The following is a 24,978-nucleotide window of genomic DNA, read 5'->3' on the forward strand; positions in this document are numbered from 1 at the left end:
CACTGTGCCTAAAGTTGGATGATTGTTTGGATCCAAGTGGATTACAGATCCAATCCAAGCCATCCAACTGGCAACTTGTCCAAGCCAAGCCTAAATGCTCCTAATGTCAACAATAAGCAGTGCGAAGGCGAAGATAATGCGAAATCGTCGGTTTGTGAACTGAGGAAACGTATTTTGAAGTTCTTGATCAACACTATGCTGCACAATTTTGTAAAATTGGTGATTTGTGGCTTCCCGGCCTCAAGCCTTGTTTACGTCGTCGCACTTGTTGGACTAGTGTTGTCGGTGCTGTGGTCTTTACATTTGCGTGTCATTTAGCACTTCTATCATGAATAATGACCTGCGTTCGTTTTTGTGAATTCGTTTCAAGTTTAGCGAAGTGAAGTACGCAGCATATGGATCATCGTGCTAGCTGCATCATGCAATTGAACTATTAACAGATACATCAAGTTGTTTGCATCGAATGAATTGCGCATGTTGACGGTACTTGGCACATAGCTGTGTAATAATAATAATACTAATATTTTTTTTATTAGTGCCCAAGAACGGCCGCTAAGGCCATGGTGTTGGCGCACACAATACGCATAACTCACAGTGGATACAATACAGACATAAACGCACAAATAATTATGTACAGACATATATATAATACATATACAGTGGGATACAAACAGAGGTACATTACAAACATAACAGGCATACGTACTTACATATTTACAGACAAATATACCATGCAGTACACGCGATGAAACATCAGCAACAAACTACATAACACGCATACGTACTTACATATTTACAGACAAATATAACACGCAGTACACGCAATGAAATATCAGCAACAAAACTACAATACATAGATTACGCGCAGCACATAAGTTATAAGATGGAATGAGACGATATACTGTACAAAACAAAGGAAATAATATCACGATTGAAAATTCACTGATGAAGGAAAGAAATAACGTCGCGTTTAAGGGATGCGCTGGAGGCGTGGAAAATATCACATGTGGGGGGAAGCGAGTTCAGAAGAATTTGGCATCGGGTAATTGGATCGCTGGGGCAGAAGCGTTTAACGTAGAAGACTGGTCGACTACGAAAAGCCGCGCGAGGAATACAAAAGTTTAGGAGGCTCAGCAGGAGTGGCGAATCAACATGGGCATGGACACATTTGTACAGAAATAGGGCGTCGGCGATAGAGCGACGTGTGGCCAGTGGGTGAAGGTGAAAATATTGCAATAGTGTGTCATAGTCATACAATAACTTTTTCGTAAAAAGCCATTGTGTATGATATGGAGCGCTCGTTTTTGTACAGCCTCAAGACGCTCTGTATCAGTACCTGAAAGTGCGTTCCAAGCAACAGAGGCATATTCAAGCCTGGGAAGAACATAGGACTTGCAAAGTTTAACGAAGATAGCAGGAGTCTGAAACTCCTTGCATGTATATGACAGGATGCCCAGCATGCGAAGAGCGGAATAACGAACCGCTGTGACATGTTCATGGAATAGCAGCTTGGCATCAAAAATAACTCCTAAATCTCGGATACTGTCAATACGACATACTTCAATGTCGGAGAAGTATCGAAACACAGAGATATTTGTCTTGCGTGTGAACGAGACAACCTTCGTCTTTGCGCTGTTAATTTTGAGACCGTTGGCACTGCACCATGACAGTATATTGATATATCTGCCTGTAGCTGTAAGCAGTCGGAAACCGAAGAGATCACTTTCATTAATTTGAAATCATCCGCATACTGAAGTAGAGTAGAACGTTTGAGGCACGATGACATGTCATTCACAAAGATATTAAAAAGCAGGGGACCTAGGTTGGATCCCTGAGGGACCCCAGATGTGGGAACATATGCATCTGAGTACGTGCCCGAGAGAAAAACAGAACAGGAACGCTGACTTAGGTATGACTCGAAGAATGCAACAAGCGGGTCAGAAACACCGGATGTACGTAGCTTATCTAGTAGGAGGCCGTGACTCATTAAATCGAAAGCGTTTGATACATCGAAGTAGACAACATCAATCTGACCGCGAGCACTGACGACAGGGGCAACGGAAGACATGAAGGATACCAGATTTGTGACCGTAGATCTGCCTGTCATGAAGCCATGTTGAGAGTCAACGAGCTTGCGTTTGAAAAACGACGACAAGTGCGTATATATAATGTGCTCAAACGCCTTAGAAGGCGCGCATAGAATACTGACCGGTCTGTAGTTGGTCGCAATGTGCCGGTCTCCTGACTTGTGGACAGGAATCAAAACGGATGACTTCCAGTGACTAGGGAAATTATTGCATCTCAGTGACAAGTTATAAATAAACGATAGTACAGGTGTAACAACATCAGAGTAAGCTTTCTGAAAAGTAGCTGGAATTACATCAGGGCCGGGTGTTGTTGTGGGTTTCAACCTGCGGATCGCGTCACTTACATCACTCTCAGTGATAACAAATGTAGGCAAATCATCAGTGTACGGTGCGGTCTTGAAATCAGCGGAAGCAGTAGTGTTACTGGTACCGTCGTACACCGAACTAAACTGCCAGCAAACATTTTGGGGGGTCAGAGTACAAGGCGTGACCGTCACTGAGAGAAGGCGACATGACCGGACCGCGTTTCTGAAGTTTGTGCCACTTCCAGAAGTTACGAGGATTATCATTTACATTCGCTTCGACGGTGCTCAAGTGCAACCTGCGGTCGTGCACAACGGCTTTTTTCAAACGTGCGCGAAAAATAACAAATTGTTCGTAGTCAGCCACGTTCCCATGTTTTTTATACCTCCTGTGAAAATACTTTTTCTTACTGAGATAGCGACGCGATTCAGGGGAAAACCGGTGTGGATACTTTGATTGACGAGGTGTATACTGCGGAACATACTGAGTAATGCTGTGAACAAAAATTTCGGTAAAGCGGGATACGGCGTCGTTGGGGTCAGAACAGCTACGTACAGACGAGAAATCACACGAATCAAGATGATGATAGAGGCCGACATAGTCTCCTGTATTGAGAGCCAACCTCGATGTGCGATATTACAGTCTGCCGTGATTCAGGTAGAATAGCTATTCGACTGCACCAAGTAGAGGGAAACGTGTAGGTGAATGAGAGAGCAACACACAACTTTGTTGCAACAAAGAAATCTGTTTATTAATGCGAGTCACAATTTCATTAGAGCAGTAAAATTAAGGTGTTTCACAGGGCAGTCGACAGACATGTAGCGGATGCTGCCAAGCCATGTTAAAACGTAGTTGTGGATGGGATGCTGTTCTACAGCGCTACGTCTGAACAAACTATACTTGCGTCTGTCTTTTTTTAAGTATGCTCCCTAGAAAAGGGAAGAAAAATGTGGAGGTACAGTCTTTCAGTTTTCCATCTGTAAATCAGGATGACATCAGGTGCTGTTGATGCATTTGGGTGTTATGAGCTTCGTAATTTTTTCGCTTTTCTCTATGCAACTGGACTTCAGGTAAAGGAAGTCAAACATATAGTTGTCACAATTAATGGTCACAAATGCCGAATGTTGTGATATCAAATGTGCCTTGCATAGTTTATTTTTGCACTAAAATAATTTTACATCATATATACGCATTCGTATTGCCACTAATTAGTAAATATGATACATGATTGGAATTCAGACAGAGATCATGTTCAACCAAAACTGGGGCTCAACTGATTCGGAGTAATAATCGGTAGGAGATGAGTTTAACTTGAAAAAGTCAGACCGTAAATATAATGTTGAAGGTACACAGGCTGTTCGACACTGGTACACCTCTATATTAAAAGAATGGATGGTGATAATGAATGGTCTACTTTATTGTATCGAATACAATTAACACACAATTTATGAATGGTCAATATTCCTGCAAAATATTATAGTTAATTGAGATTCATAAAGCGAGCCTTCTAATTTTGCAATAAATAAGGAAATGGGTTTTGTTTGAGAGGGCACTGTTAATAAAATTTGATCAATCAAGAGATGATTCTATTTTGTTTCAGTGAAAATACCATTGCATTGACTTTCTCTTTAACAAACTGTGACTGTATTACACAGGCGCATTCACCACACCAATCTGCACTGTCAGTGTCCGTACTCCCCATATAAAAGAGATGATCGACTGAGCAGCCACGATGTAGAACATGTTGTAGCACGTAGCTGTTTCATGTAGACAGTCGTAGTGGCCGCGCACTCTGCTAGAGATTCTTCCTTGGTTTTGGTATAATTGCACAAAAATCTAAGCCATATAAAATTATTCCTGTTTTCGTACTCCTAATAATATTCATTCTTACAGTAAAATTCCACAAAAAAGCACCGTGCATGAACGCTTATCTTAGCGATTTTCATCCCAAAGGCTTATCATGGTACTTTCAATCATTAGAATCACAACACCAGTAAACTACCACTGCTCTTTAAAATAATAATAATTGAGACCCTGAAACACTCAACATCATCACCAAGTCCAGGCTTATGTAATACATAGCGTAGAACCTTTTCTACGCTCATATACTCGTTGTTTGAGCGTACACCTGCGAGTGAAACGGCGCGAAAGCATGGGGGGCAAAGTTTGATTCGCGCACGACTGAGGACAAGACAAAACGCCTTTACGGGAAAAAAATATATAGTATGATTGCATTCCTACTATATTAATGATTTTGCAGTTTAGACAGAAAGTCACAGAAAGTCCGTACTACTCTTAAGGAGCTCAACTATAACTTTAGGAGCCTTAAAATTCTACTTTCTATGGAAACTATAATTGCCCTATTACTTGGATCACTATCAATCAAGCGCTCCAAGTTTTTCTCTCTTCCCATTTCAGCCTACCGGGTCCTGTAAAGTAGACTCACATCCAAAATAATTAATTTACACTGAGGGTGGCGCGCTCGGAATTTCTGTCCTGCACTCGGGTGCAAGCATTTCTGCACAAATACCTATAACTGCAAACCGCATGTTTGTTGTATGCGCTGTCCTATGTGTGTGTAATTGCTTAGCAGTGCCTTGCAATTTTCTCTCGTAAAAGTTCAGCGTATATCGCATTATGCTGCCCGATGACAAGTGCTGCCCTGATCGCGTAAGGGAATTTGTCTATACAGTTATCCTGTGCTTCTTTATGCAGGGACAACGCATCTGTGTCTATCGCATTATGCAATAATTTTCCGATAGCAGAAGTGAATGCCTCTTTCTCAGTTTACTAGCTTGCGCTGCGGTTTCTTGCAGTTACAGCTGTTGAAGCACAAGTGTGCAATTTTTCACGGCTCTTTTCTTCTTTCACTGCTTTTACCCAGGATGTAGATGAGGGGAAACACTCAGCATCCAGGTAGAGCAGAAGAAAGCCGCTTGGCAAAGCAGAGTTCATGAGAATTGCATTTGTTTGTTTTTGTTTGTTTTTTGCTAGATGTTGTTGAGTGTCAGTATTCACTTTGCTCGATATATTGATGGAGCAAGCTGTCTGCAAGAATAACAAGTTTATTTTGAAATGTAAAGTGGGGAGGCTCATCGCCAGAGGCGATACTCAACCCCATTGCTGGTGGGGAATAAAATAATGAGCCCCTTCACAATAACGGTCGAAGTCCGATGGTGTCCAGAAATGTCAAAAGAGCTTTGAGCGCAGATCGTTGCTGGGTTGGATTGTTTGCAGTTATAGGTATTTGACAGAAATGCTGGTATCTGAGCATGGAGTAGAAATTCCTGTAAAGCACGTCTCCTTGTGCATTCCTCAGCTGCTGTCTGTGTGTGCGCGCGCCTGTGTGTGTGCTTGTTTGCTGATTTGTGACGTCATCCCGGCATGTCGGAACTTGTTTAGCAGTGTCTTTCTTGTTACAATTTTACCCGCCGCCAGTATCTTGTTGTTGTCATCCCTTGTGAGCCGTTGATTTTCGTAGCGATGTGTGGTGACTCTTCTATTAATCCTGAGTGCTCCTTCTAAAGCCTTTGCCCTGCTTGCTTAAAGGAATTTGTGTGCGTTTGTCCTGTGCTTTCTTTATGCAGCGACAATGCGGCTGTGTACGTAGCATTCCCAGCAAACCACGAATATCCTGGCGACGTCCAAAATGTGTCGCAGACGTCCAAGACATCGAAATATCCATTGTACGTCCCATGGATATTCATGATGTGATCCAAACTATGTCGCAGATGTCACAACTGTAGCTATGTTCCATGGATGTCACATGAATGTCCAGTCTGTCTCCTCAAAATATTTTAGTTGTTGGGGATATCCAATTCTGTATCTCCTTTGTACGTCCCAAAGAGAACATCCTGGGTACATCGAGATTTGGAGATTGTGAGGCGATCGCATCTTGAACAAAAAAGTACGTGCTATACAGGGGCTGAATGGCGATTCTCAAAAACAAAGGGCGGTCCTGTGCAAGGTTGCAAGATTTCGCACATTCCAAAAATGCCCGTCTCCCAGTGAACCACAAACGTCTAATGAATATCCAGAGGATAGTATACCGTGGATATTTTCGATGTCTAGTAGACATTCGGATATGTCCATCTAACGTGGAATGGATGTACTATGGATAGTCGGAAGCTCATTCATAACTGTATAAATGGATGTCCTCTGGATGTAACAGCTGGACATTTGTCACATCCAGTGGACGTGCTTGTGAGGCATTGCGACGTCTAATATATGTCCTGTCGATGTTCTTACCGAATATACCACAATATATAGACCGGATAGCAAATCTGCTTTTTCAGCTATTTTGTGTGCATGAGCAGCGCCAATGCCGTAGCCGTGGCCATACCCCACCCGACACGGCTTGGGCATTTCTCAGTTTCTGTTGGCGTACTGGATGGAACATATACAAAAATACCAATAGTTTCGGGATGTTAAGTGTAGTAGGGGCCGAAAACGTTTGTAAGGGGAACGAGGATGTGTTTCTGCAATTAATATGTACGTCTGCAATAAGTCAAACTGCCCGCTAACATGTCTGATATTCCTTCTTGACAAATATTGTCTTTGTAATTCAGGCTAGCGTCTACGATGAGGTTACCTACCGAGTGTAGCTGTCAAACTGACAGGTTTCCTGTGTTGGTGGAAGAGTGCTACGTAGAACTTTGCAGAGAGCAGGATGCGAACAAATAGAAAAACTTGCTTTTACTTGTTCTCCAATTTCTCAAGTTCTCGCAAGATAGATTCGCTTTCTTCTAGCGCTATACGTAAAAAGTTCTATTGAACTGATAGTCGAAACAACGTTTCGTAAACGTACATCTATACTATCGTATGTTAATCCGGTAGGAACATCGATTGGGCGTATATTAGACGTCGTAGTGCGTCACAAGCACGTCCAGTGGATGTAACAAATGTCCACCAGTTACATCCAGGGGACATCCATTTATACAGCTATGGATAAGCTTCTGACGATCCATAGTACATTCATTCCACGTTAGCTGGACATACCCGGATGTCTACTAGACATCCCAAATGTCTTAGATGTTTGGATCTTTCTGCTATGTCTAATAGACTTTTGTGGTTAAGTGGGCTATGTTACATTGATCATTTATTGTGAAAGAGGCAGGCGTTCAGAAATCTGTGGCACTCTCAAATTTGACTTTCGATGAACCTACTGAGTGTCTCAGACCAAGAGCAGTAAGAAACACAGGCGCTACTTTGTTGCGGGATGACTCTGGTTTACACTTCGCAAAATAAACTTCGAGAATAAACTCCTCGAAATAAATCACGAAAAAATCCACGGTGTAAAGATAAAGCCGTAAAAATCAACTTTTGCGATACAAACGCTTCAGATTCAAACCTTCAAAATAAATCGTCTCTGATTGGTCGACAGGCTCGACAGCCACAGAGCAGCGAAGGCTTTTGGCTCCCGCGTCTCAAAATAGTTCCCCGCAGGGTGAGGCTTTTTGCTGTGGGCTGGGAACGAGAGTACCGAGTCTGGACGAATCGTTTGCTGTATTCTCCGCCGGCTATCAGGATTCTGTTGACACTGCAGTTATTAATGATTTGTTCTGCTGCTTGCCTGTCAAATTTGAGTATGTCGAACTCTGAATTCGTGTCGTGTCACCAAATGAGTTCCGGGTGTTGGTTCCAGCTATTGTGGACACCTGCTATATTATGAACATTATCGCGAACATCGCCATTCTCCTGCAGGGCTGCCTTGGTTGTGAAGTCGTAGAATTGAAAAGTGACGATCGACGAAAAAGCCTGATTCCGATACCGTGTTGATGTGTTGTGTTTGTCCGTCTGTATGTGTTTCTGTGTGTTCCAGCCTCAGAACCGTAGAATCGTGAAATCGGAACCTGCCTGTGGTTTTCCTTGTGAGCCTACGTTCTGATAAACGCGGGGAACAGGTACTGGACAGACTCTCGAAATGCATTTCTGCAAATAAGCTGCATATGAATGTGAAGAAATTGTTTGTTTGTTTGCAAGAAAAAACTATTTTCTCTCGCATGAATAACTTGAGTCAGCAGAGGTGCCCTAATTTTTTGTAACCAGCACACGGTAATCTCAAAGTGTAACGAAATAAGATTATAATTTCAGAAACATCCACATTGATTCGCGCACCTTCCTAGACAACGATTTGCCATGCAAAAGCTGCAAAAGATGTATCTAGACATAATACTTCAAGCACTTTGTTTTCACTGGTCTTTGAATACTCTGGAACGCAGAACGTGAAGAAAAAACAATGTACAAGTTTCCGGCGATGCAGAATCAAAAATAACAAAGACGGTTAAGAGCATCAACTGTTTACTATATACATAAAAACAAGACTTGCGTGCAGTAGGCTGCACTTCTTCAGGTTTGAGGACCTGTTACAAGTGGTGAAGCGTATACATTGATGATATTTTTGCCATCTGGACAGCTGACGAAACCTCTCAACTCTCATTTTTTGATCATTTTAACTCACAGCACAATTCCATCAAATTCACGTGCAACTACTCTCAAACTTCAATCAGCTTTCTAGACGTCACTGTTTCTCTCGAGTCGGGTAAACTCGTCACAGATCTCTATAAGAAGCCGACTGACAAACGGCAGTACCTTCATTTCAACAGCCATCACCCTAATATCCAAAAGCAAAACATTCCATTTGGACAACTCACACGTTTAAAACGCATATGTTCCAATACACAAGGTTTTTTGAAGCATGCAAAGGACATGTGCAATGACTTCAAGGAGCGCAGATATCCCGACGAACTCATCGACAATGCCCTAGCCAGAGCCACCTCCCTAGACAATGAAAGGTTGCTTTCTCGTGAATCCAATAAGGCACAAAGTCATAATAAATGCACTTTCATGACACCTTACAACCGCGCACTCCGTGATGTAGGATCTGTGTTCAAACGCCATTTAAACATACTCCACGCCGATGAATATCTCAAAGACATTTTCCCTAATGCTCCGGCTATTACATTTCGGAGATCACGTAACACACGCGACTTACTCACTTCCTCCCGCAATAATCAACAGAGTCCCGGTTGCGCTCCTTGCAACAGCAACCGCTGCCAAACTTGCTTATTTTTTGCAACATGGACCTCCACCTGTAGCACTGTTAATGGTTTCGTTTTCTCTATTCGGCAGTCTCTTCACTGTAGCTCATTCAATGTCTGCTACCTCATTACATGCAAATTGTGCAATAAACAATATATAGGCGAAACACGTAACACCATCCGTGAAATATTTTATGGCCATAAATCAGATATTGTTAATAAACGTCAATCGCCTGTATCGCTACATTTTAATCTTCCGGGACATGATCTGCATACACATATACTTATCACCATTTTAGAATCCAGGTACGCGAATGACATCAAACGCAAAAATCGAGAATACTTTTTCATTTCAAAATTTGCAACGTTACAGCCGCACGGCATCAACGTGTACGGCGGCCATTACAGTCCTTTATACTATGAGTCTATTTATTGTATTATCACTCGTCTGCCATTTTTCACATCACACACGATGATACACAATCAGTAAGACACCAACTCTGCATTACTTTCCCAGAGTCTGGAAGCTCTTAGCCATCAAGGTGCTGTGTGTCCTCAATCCTTCGCTCTTGAGCCCTAATTCCCCGTACGCATTCTAAAGCTCTTTGTGCCAACTGGCTGCTATGCCTATTCATGTGATGTTCATTGGTTTCATCCACGTACAACTCCGACTCGTCTGTATGTCTGTCTGACCTTGTCCAGCCACCTCATTTGATTGCGTTTTGTTTTTCATTTTTGTTGATATTTGTATTGCGTTTGTAGTTCTCTTCACCCTTACCCTTTTCTCTTGTACCATGTTACTTGGTTTTTGATATAAGCTTCACCACTTGTAACAGGTCCTCAAACCTGAAGAAGTGCAGCCTACTGCACGAAAGTCTTGTTTTTATGTATATGGTAAACAGCTGATGCTCTTAACCGTCTTTGTTATTTTTAATACTCTGGAACCTAAGAATGCCCTTATCTTAAATACCATAAAATTTTCTCACAGAAATTTTTGCATCTTTTTTATTCACGTGAATATACAGTGCAAATTCTGGTTATCAAATGTCGGAACATGAAGAAAACCAAGCGCAAGAAGTAACTGAAATCAGAAGTGCGAGAAATGAATGGCACCCTCTGTTGTATTTGTTTGCCTTCCTTTCTCTCCTTTGATCTTCACATTCAGAAATCCCGAAGTCCGTTTATTAGCAGGTCACTCTTTATGCCAAGCACCCACGCCAAGAAGAGGTCTAAAATTTACGGTACCAGCTGCTTCATTGTATGGTACCCTTGCACCTATTTTTACAGCTTATAAATATTGTGCTGAAATATGAAATCGCTGTAAAACTTGCATCCTGCACGACATTACATTAAATGTGCTGCTTGCAATTCTGCAGCGTTGTTTCTTCCTCAAGTTCAAGTGAAAAGGCAAAAAGAACGCTCCGAGACTTACTCTCACACAACCATTATTTCGGGGCCATGTCCTCACGCTAAATGGTCACGAGCGTGCTTTTGAAAACTACAGAGACACATAGGGAAACCGACGTTGCATTTGTACCGACATTCTATTTCCAATAATTAAACGAGACCTAATTAGTACATCCACTTCGGATGTAGAACATGTTGTCATCCCTTATAACTGCAAAAATATGATTTCTCTAAGAATAAAAAAATCAGTCCATGGACACGCTACATGCACCGCACCTACTAGAAATTAACCAGTGGTTGCTGAAAATATACTGGTATTTGTGTTTTATGTGATGTATGGCTCACATTTTCTTTTTGACCAGCTATGCCAGTGTGAGAGCTCCTATGCCAGACTAGCTAATTCCTCCTCTTTGTCCTCCATGCAGTCACATATATGTTACACTACAAGGAAGCTAGCTGGTACCACAGTACCAAACAGGTGAATTAACATGAACACAATCACATAGCAGAGTGAATAACAACCACCATTATTGACTTAGTTTACTTGGTCGATGGCAACTGAAGGTGGCATATTTCTTTCCTCAGATTTTTTTTATTGGTTTGTTCCAGCTAAAAACAGAAGCCATACACTGAGCAGTAGGGCATAATAAAACCCTCCAAAAGCATCACTTTTCCTCTTTGGCTTTGGCAAGCGTGGCTTTGCCTCCACAAGCATGACTTTGACATAATTGCTTTGTGCCGTGATAAAGGGTACTATGACAGTGTTTGCAGTACCATTTAAAACGTTGGCACCTATAGGGCTAGATTGCAGCCCCCTATTGTGTGCAGATATTCTGATGCCTGCAGAGCTGTAAGCTGTTCTTCCGGGTGAAAGGAAGCTTGAAGACTGCATATGTTGTGGCTCACTGCCAAAGAGATACGGTTAGAGAAGAAATTACTGGACATAAAGCACTGTGAGGCATGCTCCACCCAGGCCACAATGAGGTACAATTAATTTGAGCCACCTTCTGTTAATGCAGCAAAAACACCTATTTCCACTGAAAGAAAGACTGTGGGCTTTTTTTCTGTTGTGGTTGAAGGGCACACGAGATCATAATAAATTGTTTCCAAAAGCTGTTACGTCACATTCTGACATGATCTGAGCCAATATGGTCAGCTGATGCTATAAGATCTACAGAAAACACATGCCAGCAGATTCTGAACATGCTATAGGAGAGGGTATGCCCTTGAAATGATGAGAATTGTTCACTTTCCAGATGACTTCAGGTATGTGAAAACAATCATAAATGTTGACAAAGCTGTTGTGAAGCAGCGACTGCAACTAATCTGTAGAACTGGGCAGAACAGTTGAATGCAAAATTTGTTCAAAGTGTGCTATAGCGTCATACAAATGGGATATGAATGAGCTGACGAAACATTTTTCTTGCGTAAGAACATAGGTTCTCAAAATGGAAAAGCAGAGTGTCGATTTTCGCAGGAGAAAGCCACAAAGGCATCTTTTATTTTTTTTGTTTCCTAGATGGCCTCAACTGACGAACAAGCTGCAGCACATTATGGTGACAAATGTTTTTATTTTTTAAAGAAAAATAAACCTGTAGATTTTCAATATGTTGCAGGAGAGGACTAGTTATACAAATAAGGGAAGATTCCTTTTAGACGACCTATATGTGAATATACTATGTGAAAAAAAAGTAATTTTTTGCAAGTGCTTGATATTCTCAAACACATGGTTAAACAATGAATATAGATCAGCTTGATATTTTTATGTGAAGCTAATCCCAAGCAATCAGTTACAAGCATAAATAATCTGGGGCTCCTTCAAGAATGCCAATTTGTCAGAAATTTATTGTAAACTTCACCCCCAAATGGGCTCCGTTCTTGAGTTCTCACCACGTCACCAGATTTATTCTCCTTCTACATACCCTTTGGGATGGCAGACCCGTGCTTCCCCTCTAACACCATGCAAGGAAACCGCACAAATGATGTATATGTAGATGTCAGAAGGAAGCTCGTAAGGGACAACTTCATATTTCGGCACAGTTTAATGTGCCCTCATTGCTCAAGAAAACAAAATGATGATTTACATTCGATATACGCATCGTCTAAAAAATGCGCAAAATTTTTTTCATGATATTTAAGAGAGTCAAGCTACATCTCTGGCTGGTTTTTGCTGAAATAGCCCAAGTTGACAGTTACACAGGCTGATGTATGTCAGCATTGAAAATATAAAGGAAAAAAGGCAATTTAAAATGCCTAACTCAATTTACTACATTTCATAGCTTACACCTTGACAGGTGTTTTTTTTATCCTAACATGGTTTCATTGCCAAAATCAACGAGAATGACCGTCATCACATTAACAAGTTTCGACTAACTGTATACCAAGTAATAACAAACATGTGCTTACTTTTTCTGCAATGAAGATGTGAATTACATCGTTGAGTTGCAGGCTTCAGTGAAAAATCACTGCTTGTGATGTCACTGCTGAGTGAGTAGTGGCACTGCTAGTGACGCAACATGTGATTCCAGTGTCTTTCACCCCACCCCATGTTATTTCATGAGCAATTAGCATCAGAATCAATGAGCTTGCATGATGCACTTATAAAGGGTAATTTCATGTGTGCCAATAAACATACTGCAGTGCTAATTTACAATGTAGTTTGTGGCTGTGGAGCACACTCATATTGAGTATGCATTGTGAACTAGAGGAGCATTTTCTGCCATAAACATTAGATGAGCGAAGACCCCAAAAAATGTAAGCACTGTTTACGTGCATTTGACAACCTGCGTTTTTATTACTGAGAGGCTCTCTTCGTAGCTAGAGGGAAAGGGTGCTGGCAATGTGAGTAGTATAGATATAGACTGTATAATTTTCGAGCGGCATAAGAACCGAGCGGCATAAGAACCGAGCGGCATAAGAACCGAGCGGCACAAGAACCGAGCGCTATAACGGGCTCTTTTTTCTAATCCAAGATGGCCGATTCTAAGCCAACACAATCCAGTTCTAAGCCAACACAAGCCAAATCCAAAGCCATCTGATTGGCCACCATTAGCTCCGCCCACTTCACACGTTGATTGGCCCATGCTAAGCCTACTGATCTTTGATTGGTTGACCGTAGCTCCTTCATGCTAATTAATTGGCTCCGCCCCCACTTCACACGCTGATTGGCTCATGCTAAGCCTTGACTGAGCATTGATTGGTTTACCGTAGCTCCACCCCTTCATGCTAATTACTTGGCTCCGCGCGCGCGCCCGTTGATTGGCCACCGCTACTGATCGCGCGCGCGTTGATTGGTTCACCATAGCTCCGCCCCCGCCCGTTTATGTTCATTACTTGACTCCACCCCAGCGGGCTTCACGCTGATTGGCCGGCGCGACCGCTGATTGGTCCAGGCGCGGCTGCAGCGACCCCACTGCGGCCCTATCTCAGATGTCCAAACTTACCCATCTGATTGGTCCATTCTAAGCCACTCTCCTAGCCCCCCCCATCTGATTGGCCGCCGCCACTGCCTTCACCGGCACCCACCCGTTGCGGCCCTATCTCAGATGTTCAAACTTATACCGATTGGCCCGCCACCAGACGGCGCGCGGCGGCGGCGGCGGCGGCTTCAGATGGTTCTAACCTATCTCAGATAGCTCTATGAGATCGAACAGACAGGGAAAAAAATACCTTTCAACGTTTATTGAGTACATGTTTGAGGAAAAGCATGGCAGTTTTGGAGAGGTTGATTCCCTTGATGCTGGGCATGGTTCCACGGAAGTGACGGATCATGTAGACGTCTCCGGGACAGCGGCTGAGAAAAATTTCGTCCTCCGTGAGTTGGCACTTCCGCGTGCACTGGATATCTTCGTAGCTGTCGCTCACGTCCAGCGAGTGAAGGCACGTACGCAACGATCCAGTAGCGTTCCTGTCCAGGTTAATGCCGGACCGCATAGGTACCACGTGCCACTCTCTGATGGCCAAGATGTCGCCGGGGCATTCGTGCGCGTACGTGTGCTTATCCTTCTCCAGCTTGATGCTCGCCGTACAGTTGCCGGCGTCCAACGCCAGTGCGCACGAGATGAGCGAGAAGAGAACGAGGTACCACATCCTTCCAGTGACGCAGGTCAAATGACGCTACTCCTACTCATCCACCGCATTATCTGTGCGGCGGCGGGGGAAAGAACGCCAGGTTTAATCTCGCTATCTACGTCATCCACTCGAGCTTACCATATTCGCAGCTTCCGTACGGGTAGGAGTCCACGTCATTGTAGAGATATCGTTTGTCGTCGTACGCCATCAGACTTCTCTTCACATTTCTGATGGTGTACATGCACTGTTTCTTTCCCACTATTGACACCTGTTCGTGCGATACGCTGGCGTGCTTGAATAGGGTATCGCGGTACGTGTCATGGAGGAGGTGTTTGCGCACAATGTTCTTTTTGACCCCTTTAGCTCTTGCAATTTGTTTTCCCCCGGCTAATTTGATGGAGTACATTTTGGCTTTCAGGCATATTACTTCCTCGATGGGTACGCTACCCGTTTCACTTTTGAACGCGCCAAGTCTACCGCGATTCCTCTCGCTGTACAGTGGATGATCACGATCGAAGGAAGACAAGTCTAAATGGTCGTCGGCGATCGCGCGTAACTGATCTTCGTAGTCCTTGCAGAATAGGCCGAGGATCAGAGAATCCGTGTCAAAGTAGCAGGTAATCACCGGACAAGTGAGCTTGCTCAGCAGGGTTTCATAATAGAACGAGTACATGGTTAACTTACTCAGTTCTAAAATCGTGAAGCCAATCTGCAGGGGGAAATCGCATCGCACTTTTCTCTTGCGCATTTCGAACATGACACAATCGGGGGACAAAATTTCCATTCGCGCGCATTCCGCCTGACTCCCGAGGCGACTCGCCGTCTCCTCATCGAAGGCTACTCGAATGTCTCGCATATTAAATTTATTTAGCAACGTACGCCCGAAGACCGCATTATTTGAGATTTTATAGAAATTTTTCTCGAACGTCGTGCTCGATGCGACGCGTCTGGCAACATTGTCCTCAATGTAGGGACGCAGGAATGGTGCCTGACGAAATTTTAGAATTCTGTGAATTTTTGTCACCCGCATGCCCAGTCTACAATAGAGAGCGAGCAGCGCGTAATGAACAACGTACTCGACCTTGTCCTTGCACGTGAGCAGCAGCTTTTTGCTGTTCGCTGGCTGATACATTAACTCTTCGAGGAGCCCTCGCTGGAATGGTGAGAGCCATTCCTTCGGGACGACCGCCTTCTCGGGAGCCAGGGGGAAGTACCGCGTCAGCGCGTGGATAGATTTTGGATACTCCAAATCGCACACGTACACGTATCCCACGTCCGAATCTGTGGGATGACGCATAAAATCCACGGAGCTAAAATCCTCGACCCATTCGAAATCGCCGACTGGGAGGTGCTTTATCATACTGAATCCGTAAAGATTGTTGCAATCTATGTACGATATGTACACCTCCTCTTTATCGGGATCGTAGCCACTGCACAGCGGGTTGTTAGCCCGTAAATGACGCCTGCTCGCCTGACAGAGTCCACCTCTAACACCCGATTCGATGGTCCGGTACATGTCCTCGGCGATGATCAGCTCCAATTTTGCCCGCGTGTAATTTAGAGCGCATTGCCACGAATAGGATGCCAGCGAAACACAATGAAGCAATTCCAATCCGCGCGCGTCGTAGCACAGGCGCCGGAAGTGCTGCATTACGTCAGCATGTAACAGGGCATCCGTTTTCAGGTACAATGCATTATAATCCCTCAGATTCGAGCATCCAAAACGTTCAAATACGTGCAGCGCGTACTGATAGTCTTCGTCGCTTATATCCTCCCCCGTCAGATCGTTTCGGAAGGCGGATTTTGCCGGCAGAGCCAATTCGTCGTAGACCGCGAACGAGCTAACGTGGCTGTACGGGAATACACCTTTACGAAGCAAAATTTCGTAGTCGTCTCCAAATACCTGCTTCAGGCATTGGAACGCCTCTGCGCCCCCCATGGATTTGACGGTTTCCACGAGCTCTCCCAGCGACGAATTTAGGTACTGCATGGTATCTCTGAATAGGAAGGTGCCAATTTCGAACGATCGGATTTTTTCCATGGAACTGGCCACGATGAAGGGAGCTCGCTTCCACCCGAGAAGGTGAAATTCCCGCAGTAGTCCGGCCAAATCGTAGGCCAGATTGTGCACCATGATGGGCAGTTTTTCCCGCGTCGTGCACGCTACGTTACAGGGGTTGCACAGCGTCGCGATGTAATTTGTCTCGCCGGCAGTACAACGCTTGGAATGGTCGTGGTGCCGGACACGGGATACATCTTGCGCGAACTCCCGCCCGCAGTACGCGCAGTGGGTGGCAGCTCTGTGCCGCGCTCGTTGCTCATCATTCAGCACCATTTCCGCGGGGCAGGCGTTCAGGGCGATCATCTCGTCCCGCATTTCCATCAAAGCTCTGACGCACTGCCTCGCGGAATCTTCACCGTGGTGCGTCCTGATGCGCATCACCTTCGAGTCGTGGGTGCGTACGAGCACGGCACAAAAGCTCGAGGTGACGTGACGCTGCATGCCAACACCACTGGGCGCGAGTACGCTCTCCGTGTCCAACGCGACGACGTAGTTGTACTGCTGCTTGTACTGTATTTTAGTAAACTCTACAAAGTTTTTGCCCGGTTCGCAAAATTCCAATATGATTTCGTTTACGTCCGCGCACAGGCGACGATGTTTCGCCATGCTCTCTTCCTTGTTAAAAGAGCGCGTGCAACGCTCGCATACGAAACGCCTGTTGTCTCTCATCAGTAAGCGCTCGAGAGACTTGATTCCGAAAAAATGTTCATCTACAGCCAATAAGTGAATTTTCTTTTCATACTCGAGTTTTGGGGATCGCGACACGTGCACTCCCTGATCGACGTACTCGTATACGTACACGGATATCTTGTTTTTATCTTCGAATTCGTCCAGATCAGAGTAGGAAACGGGGAAGCGACTAGGCCACCAGTACTCCGCGGCATAGTTTTCACATTTTTTCCACGAATTACTTTCCTGCGGGTGCAGGAGGGCAAGCGTATTGTATTTAAAACACTCACCCTCCTTATGTGCTGGTAAATGAATATTCGTCAGCACGTTCCTGCGTTTAGCCAAATGATCGGGAAGTGCCCCTTTGCATCCGAATTTTTTAGTTTTCACCGCGGAAATGCATATTTGAACCTTTTGGACGTCGGTGGACACGAACCCGCTCCCTTCCCGCTGATAATTTTCTACGCGTCCCATGGACTCCTGAATCGCGTCCATTAGGGTATTCGCGACGGCTCCATCGCTGTGGACTTCGCGAGCAAACGCCATAAAGTGGGCTATGTGCGCGGTTATCTCCCCCCGAGTTTCCCTCACCATTAAAACATCGGAACAAATGCAAAACCTAAAGGGTATTCTTTGCGCTCTCAATATGGCGAGCATATCGTGAAAGTGACTCATTAAATATTGTCGCAAATCCTCTACTCCCTGATCGTGAACAGATGCCAATAGCGTGAATCTTTTGACGATACCTCCAAATGCGGCGTCAGTCTGGAAGAAGGGCAGGAAGGATGTATCCACGTCGGGGTGAGATCGCATCACGTGAGCAGGCAGTGTAGGAGGTGCGCCGTCCCGAGAATCGTCGTCGTCGTCCGATTCATCCTCGATATCGTGAGGATCAAAAAAGCAGAACACACACCGAGGCACTGAAAATAAACGCGCATCAGTAAGAAACGTGCAACAAGTAAAGGAGGGAATAACTTACTTGTGAAGCGAGTGAAAGCAGACTGTTCCCCCCCTGAGGCGATCGCGCGGCTTATAAACCAGCATCCACGCTACATGCGCCAACACGTCGGGGCTCGCTTGTTTCCACGCGGTCGTAAATCATGTGGCACCTCGAGGATGAGGCCGCGTTGGGGGCCATCTGTTTAATATCAGAACGCGCGCGCGCGGCCGCAATGGTGAGCATTCACCGTCGAAGAAAATGTTGCGTCAAGGTAATGTAAATAGGTCTTCTCCGAGAAATTGGGTCACCTTGAGTCGGTTGCATGTTCCAACACGTTGGGGTCGCCTGTTTTATATCAAAATGCGCTTCATGGCCGAAATGAGTTTATACTATAGAATGGTGAGCTTTGTTTTATTCTCGGGGAAGTTGCGTCAAGGTAATGTAACGAGAAATTGGGTCACCTTGAGACAAGCCCCAACACGACGGTGCCATCTGTTTAATATCAAAAACGCACTTCCACCCATCCTGGCGGGCCCTAGCGAAAAAAATGTTGCGTCAAGGTGATGTAACGAGAAACTGGGTCACCTCGTAAATCATGTTTTCCGAGGCCACACGTATTAAAACCAAAAGTAAACTGTTGTGCTTGATGAGACAAGTCTATCTGAAGGAAAATATCCCTACGAGCCCACCCGCTCATTGCCGAAACAAGCGCCAAAAACAAAAGGGTTCGCTTATGCAGTTTCCAAATGTCCTTCGCGCGCGCGCGCATCGGACCCAAGCGAAAAAAAAATATTTCAGGGTTTCTCCGAGGAACTAGGTCGCCATGGGGCCACCTGTCCAATATCAAAACGTACTTCACGACCAAACTCCGTGGCGAGCTCAGTCGCAGAAAATGTTGTCAAGACGGTGTAAACAGATTTCGGTTTCAAAACCTAGAAGGCCGGCAGACGATCCATATTTTTATATCACGGCACCACATAAACAACCATCACGAACTTTGTGCGTTCAGCGTGTTCAAAACAAGTTTGCGCATTCAGACGAAACAAGGTTGCGCGAGCGTGGAAAGGAGGGGTTGCCTACAAAAACGATCTCGTGAGCCCAGACCTCATCCACTGCTCACCCGATTGCAACCACCCCAGACTGAAATCGTAAGTACTGAATAGATTACACGTCATTCAATGGGTATAGCTTTTTTTCACGTGTTTCAGATGAACTGTCCAACCTGCTCTCGGCCTTTACCGGAAGGATCGCACTTCCGCGTTTTGGTCATCGGACCTAAGGTACGGGACGCAACATCACCACCACCACAGCCACCACTGCAGCCCTCGCCGGAGCCGGAATATATATGCATTGATTTGAATGCGCTCTCGCCGATGCTGCCACCAACACCGCCCGACAGCTGAGCCATCAAGTGCACGTGCTACCTTCTTCTTCTGTGCTCAACCATAGCTGGACTATAGACCGGTCATAACATCGCTTCTACGCCTTCCTCTTTGTTCTACTGAGTGCCATCACAGCCAACAGCTTTGCTCACGCCGCATATGAGGAGCACCGCTTCGAAGCCATGTATGTTTTTTTTTTTTTTTTTTTCTTCTTTCGCGCTATCATCTACCGCTTAATAAACGCTTCCAGCCAATGCCTATAAATCGTAGTTGTCTGTTGAGGAGGGGTTCACGCTAAGTGAAACGACGCGCTTTATCCGGAAGAAAAAGAAGAAAAAAGAAAATTCCCCTCGCGAAGTTGTAAATCTTTATACTCGGTGGGGGTGGTTCGCGTTACCCGCCGCAGTCTCACCACCGAAAGAGCAACAGTGAGTACCAACTTATTTTCACTCCAATAGCTATAGACTTGCGCGCATATTTCAGATGCAATGCCCAACCTGTGGTCACCGTTTGCCGGAAGGGTCGCATATCCGTGTTCTTGTGGTGGGAGGCCAGGAGACTCCATTACCACCTCCCTATAGTGAACCACAACCGCCTCCACCTAGCTATTTTGAAGAGCAGCGCGGAAGGGGTCGCGGACGTGGGTTGCTGTCTATCACGCCGCAAACGAACGACCAACAGCAACCATTTGCCGTCGCTGGTCGAGGCCAGCGACGCGCCATGTAAACAAAATGTTAATAAAACACGACGGTAAAAACAGTGTGTTCTATGCGTTCGCGTGGGGGAGAATAAAGGACGCCAGGCGTTTTTAAGCGACAAACAACTTTTCTAGCAGCTTTATTGATTTTAGGTCATTAGCGGCGAGATTATCGGAAAACAGGGATACAATGCTCTTCAGTGATTTCCCTTTCGCCAACAATGTCGCCGTGATACAACAGTACACACCACACATTGGAGAATACAGGCTTTGGATACAGACATCATTATATTCGTCGACGGTGAGGCGTTTCAGCTCGGGTTCGATGGGCGGCAATCCGAAGGAATCAAAGTAGATGAGGTCATCCTTCATTTTCGCGTACAAAATCCAGTGCTCCCCAGCTTGCTGTCGCCGATCGGTGTTCACCACGATCATACCCGGTCTATCCAGTGCGGGCAGACGATCGTCTCGAGCGTATACACCGCGGAAGAGTGCCGAAGTGTAATCGTTGTACTTCAGGAGTCTCTCGATATCTTGCTCGAACATCGCTAATCCAGTGTGACGTTCCTGTTCTTATCGATGGACATAATTCGCACACTCTCGGACAGTATCAATACGGTCGTGGGTTCGGCCAAGGCACGTCGGAACTTGAGTTGCAGACGAACGTTTCCACGCCTGATCGGTGACAGGTGGACGGAGGATTGATCGGGATCCAGGTCGTAGTACAGTAGGAACTTGTTTCCAACGTAGTGGTCGTATTCGTAGGAGACGTGCTTCTCACACAGCTGCTCCAGGAGGTTGAAGTAGCTTCGGTGGTTCAGGTTATTGTTGAAGTCGAACGTGTCTATTCGCTGCGTCCCGTTCACGGTGAGCGTCGCCGACTCAATGTCGCAGTTCACGAATCGGTACGGGTCCCGATTGAATGCTCCCTGGTAGGCTAGGGTGGGCACGAATGCGACCACCACCTTAGACGGTATCTTCTCAGGAAATAAATCTTCCAGGCATGCATCCAGGTTGCCAACTGGTAGCGAACGAATACGCGATTCACTTCCGGCCAGTGTGTAGAGAGCCTTGCGCTTCTGCAATTCCGTTTCGTGTCCGAGGAATAGGCTGGGAGACACGGTGATTTTCTTTATGTACAAAGTGGCACTCATGATTTCCACTCTATGCGTGTGCTGCTCCTGGTCGGTCTTCATAATGCGGAACGCGTCGGAGCCTTGATAAAAAACAAGCCTAATTTCCACTCCCGATATGAGTAGCTTAGGCTGCAGGAAAATGTCCGAGTTGATCTTGGAAACCAGGTCGATGGTCTTGCCGCCACGTGTGAGGTTGTATCGTTCGGCCGGTCCACGAGCGCGAATGTTGTTTTCCGTTTGACGTGCTTCTTCTTGCGTGTACAGACCTGCTTTATGCACAGTATTTTGCTCCGTGGTGCTGGCGTGAAGCAAAATATCCAAGTAGCTTCTATAGCTATACAAATCATTATTCGTAATCATGGTCTGATTCAAGAAGACGGCTACGTTCTTGAAAAGCGAGCTGGCGAACGCGTTGACGGGGTAGACCTCGTCGTAGGTCGTCCGATCGCCAGCCTGTGTTTCCGGTAGCGAACCATCGTCACGTACGATGCGGACTTTCGTCACTATGTACGCGGAGTTCAAATCGAGATAGTGGTGCCCCAAATTCGAAAGCTGGAACTCTATGACGGAGGATATGTCAGCGACCGGGTAGAATACCTCATATTCCCCCTTCAGTATATGCCACTGCGTTCCCGGCACGGAAAATAACTGTGTTTCCGACTTATCCAACAGAGGAGTGTCGGGATGTACGACGTTAATCGTGTCCATCTCGCAACTAAATTGTGGCCGCGCAACCAGCGTGATTTATGCCGTCGAAGACGTCCGGTTTTCTCCTCTTTCTTCGCCCGCCAGCCCCTCCGAGGTCGCGGAGAATTTCACGGCCCGTATCTTTCGCCGATCTTTTAAGCGCACTTCGGAAAGAGTCTCCCTCCGACAGATTTTTGGCCACGCGCTTAGCGGCCGCAACAGCCGTCTTTTTTAAGTAGGGCGATACGCGTTTAAAGAGTGGAATAGCGAAACGCCCGAGCTGAGAAAAGAAATTGCCTCCCCTCTGGTACAGGTGCGACCTGTATACCGTCGGAACGCCAAATCCGTAGATTGGTACCGCTTTAGTGTACATGCTTAAAGTGCAGCGTCAGCGTCGATCTACCGCGATTTTGTAGCGGTAGCTTGCGACCGGTGTCGTCGCGTATGGAGACGGTGATTGAGGAAATTTCGCGCTGCACTAACTTAAAATACTGAACGGGTAGAAAGCTGAAACTCAGTTGTTCTTTCGTTCTATCGTATACGAATGGAATTAATTTCAGTATCGGATGCCGCCCGTTTCCCACTACGGAGGGCGTGACGAGATCCGTGTATATCATAATACAGTTAATGGGAAGATCTATGGTCACTTCGTCGACGCCCGTATCGTTTTCCGTAAATACGGTTTTCGCGCCGAAACCCAGTAGGTACGCAAAGTAATCGGATAATGTAAGCGACACGTTTTCCCGCAAGCTCAACGAACACTTCCTCGCCCATGCGTCGTACGTGAGGGAAGCCTCCGGCTGCAGACGCTCATGGATGGCGCTCACGAGAGCTTCGGGTGTTTCGTAGTAATTCGGTGGAAGTGAAATGCGCCGACTTTCCGTCTCTCGAGTGTTTATGTGGATGCGGTACGTCTTCACTATGGGATTACACGTGATGTGCTTTCGGGATCCTTCAACGTGGATGTGCTTCACCTGAATGAGGTCCAGGAACTCGGTCGACAAGTTGAAATTCGTCGGGAGAGAAAGCGAGTAAGTGTTGTCTTTGTATTCCACCCGTGATTCTGTATCGTTCGTCGCTCTGAAGAATTCGTTGAATGTGTCGGTAATGAGCGATCGGGGTTCTAAAATTAGATCGTTATTGATCACTATCACCCGGCGAACTCGCATCATAACGGCTCTTTCCTCCGTGAGCGGTAACACGTTTGGGACGGCGCGTACTTTACCGCCCTCCCGGTGATCTCCATCGATGTCGACGATTCCAAAGGCGAGATGCAGCGGTCTGTCGATTAGTTTCGCCGAGCGCACGCGCGACGGTAGCTTAAACACGTAGTGATCTTCCTCGTAAGTCCACTCTATCCCATATTCGGGGAATATTTTATTCAGGAGCGTGTCCGTGTCTTCGAACGTGAGCTGTTTCGTTTGCCACTTCTCCGTTGATAGCGTTATCAGGTTATCAGGCGCTTGGTTCACGTTCAGGAAGCTGTTGGGAATGGAAAATCCCTCTAGACCGACGACGTACGAATCATCCAGGTGTAGCGGCTTATCTAACGCGATCGTGAAGTCATTCAACGTGTTGGACGGGTACAGGTCCATGCTGGCGTTCGAGAGCAGATACACGTAAAATTCATTTTCTGACATCGTTGGCGGGCACCCAAGAATCGTGATCTTTGGCGTATCCGAACCAACGAACCAAGTAGTGCAATACCCCGTTAATTTTCTTCTTTCTAATCACCGCGGATATGAGTCGCTTATCGTACGAGGAAAGATGGTGGACTGGCTGCAGCTCCTGCTCGTAGAATGATCCCAGTATTTCTTTTCCCGTCGAATCTTTCACGTACACTACGGGCGGATCGGTCTTTCTCGTTCGCGACACCTCGAACACTTCGGCCGTCCACCTTTGATCGTAGCCTTTGGCGAACACGCCGCGGTCTAACGCGAGCCGCACCTGGTCCCCTGATTTATACTTGCTCTCGCGCGGGGTCGTCTTACGATTCAATCTGTTGAACAGAGCTACTTCATTTCCGGCGTTCACGTTTTTCGGCTTTTCGCCCGTGACAGAGTGTACCGAGTCGTTATAGTCGGCCACTATCTTCGGCAGCGCGTTGATATAATTAAACTTCCCCGTACTAGTGAAATGCCTGGCTATTCTTTCCCTAATTGTTCTCTGCACGCGTTCACAGGAGGCCGCTTTCATTCCGCTTTGTGTGCTATAGTGATTTAGCAGCGACTGAAAGTACTGACGAACTGGGGAACCCCAAAATTCGCTCCCGCGATCCGTGAGCAAATTCTTCGGAATTCCGTGACGGAAAACTCGTTGGAAGGCTTTCTTTACGTCTTGCGGGCGCTTTGTGCGAATGGGGACCATGTACAGGTACCTCGATAGCGTATCTATGACCGTTAGGATGTACCTGAAGCCCTTGTTAAATTTCTGATATTTGTGCATATCCAGAAGGTCTGCCTGATATAAATCCCGCACGTGAGTTGCGATGATGGAG

General features: G+C 45.8%; 1 protein-coding gene across 2 annotated transcripts; it reads right to left on the minus strand.

Annotated features, from left to right (window-relative positions):
• Positions 1-14,503: 14,503 nt before the first annotated feature.
• LOC135385377 (uncharacterized) lies at positions 14,504-18,891 on the minus strand. Of its 2 annotated transcripts, XM_064614664.1 has the most exons (3): positions 18,619-18,891; positions 15,047-18,559; positions 14,504-14,979 (listed from the first exon to the last, which is right to left on the minus strand). In XM_064614664.1, coding segments are annotated over exons 1-3 (3,534 nt in total). In that variant the 5' UTR covers positions 18,620-18,891; the 3' UTR covers positions 14,504-14,959. The 2 variants fall into 2 exon arrangements, with proteins under 2 accessions (XP_064470734.1, XP_064470733.1); XM_064614663.1 differs by lacking the exon at positions 14,504-14,979 and having other exon boundaries at positions 15,010-18,559.
• Between the last annotated feature and the right edge of the window lie 6,087 nt (positions 18,892-24,978).

The sequence above is a fragment of the Ornithodoros turicata genome, chromosome 2 (genome assembly GCF_037126465.1).
Source record: "Ornithodoros turicata isolate Travis chromosome 2, ASM3712646v1, whole genome shotgun sequence".
In the NCBI taxonomy this organism is placed as follows: Eukaryota; Metazoa; Arthropoda; class Arachnida; order Ixodida; family Argasidae; genus Ornithodoros; species Ornithodoros turicata.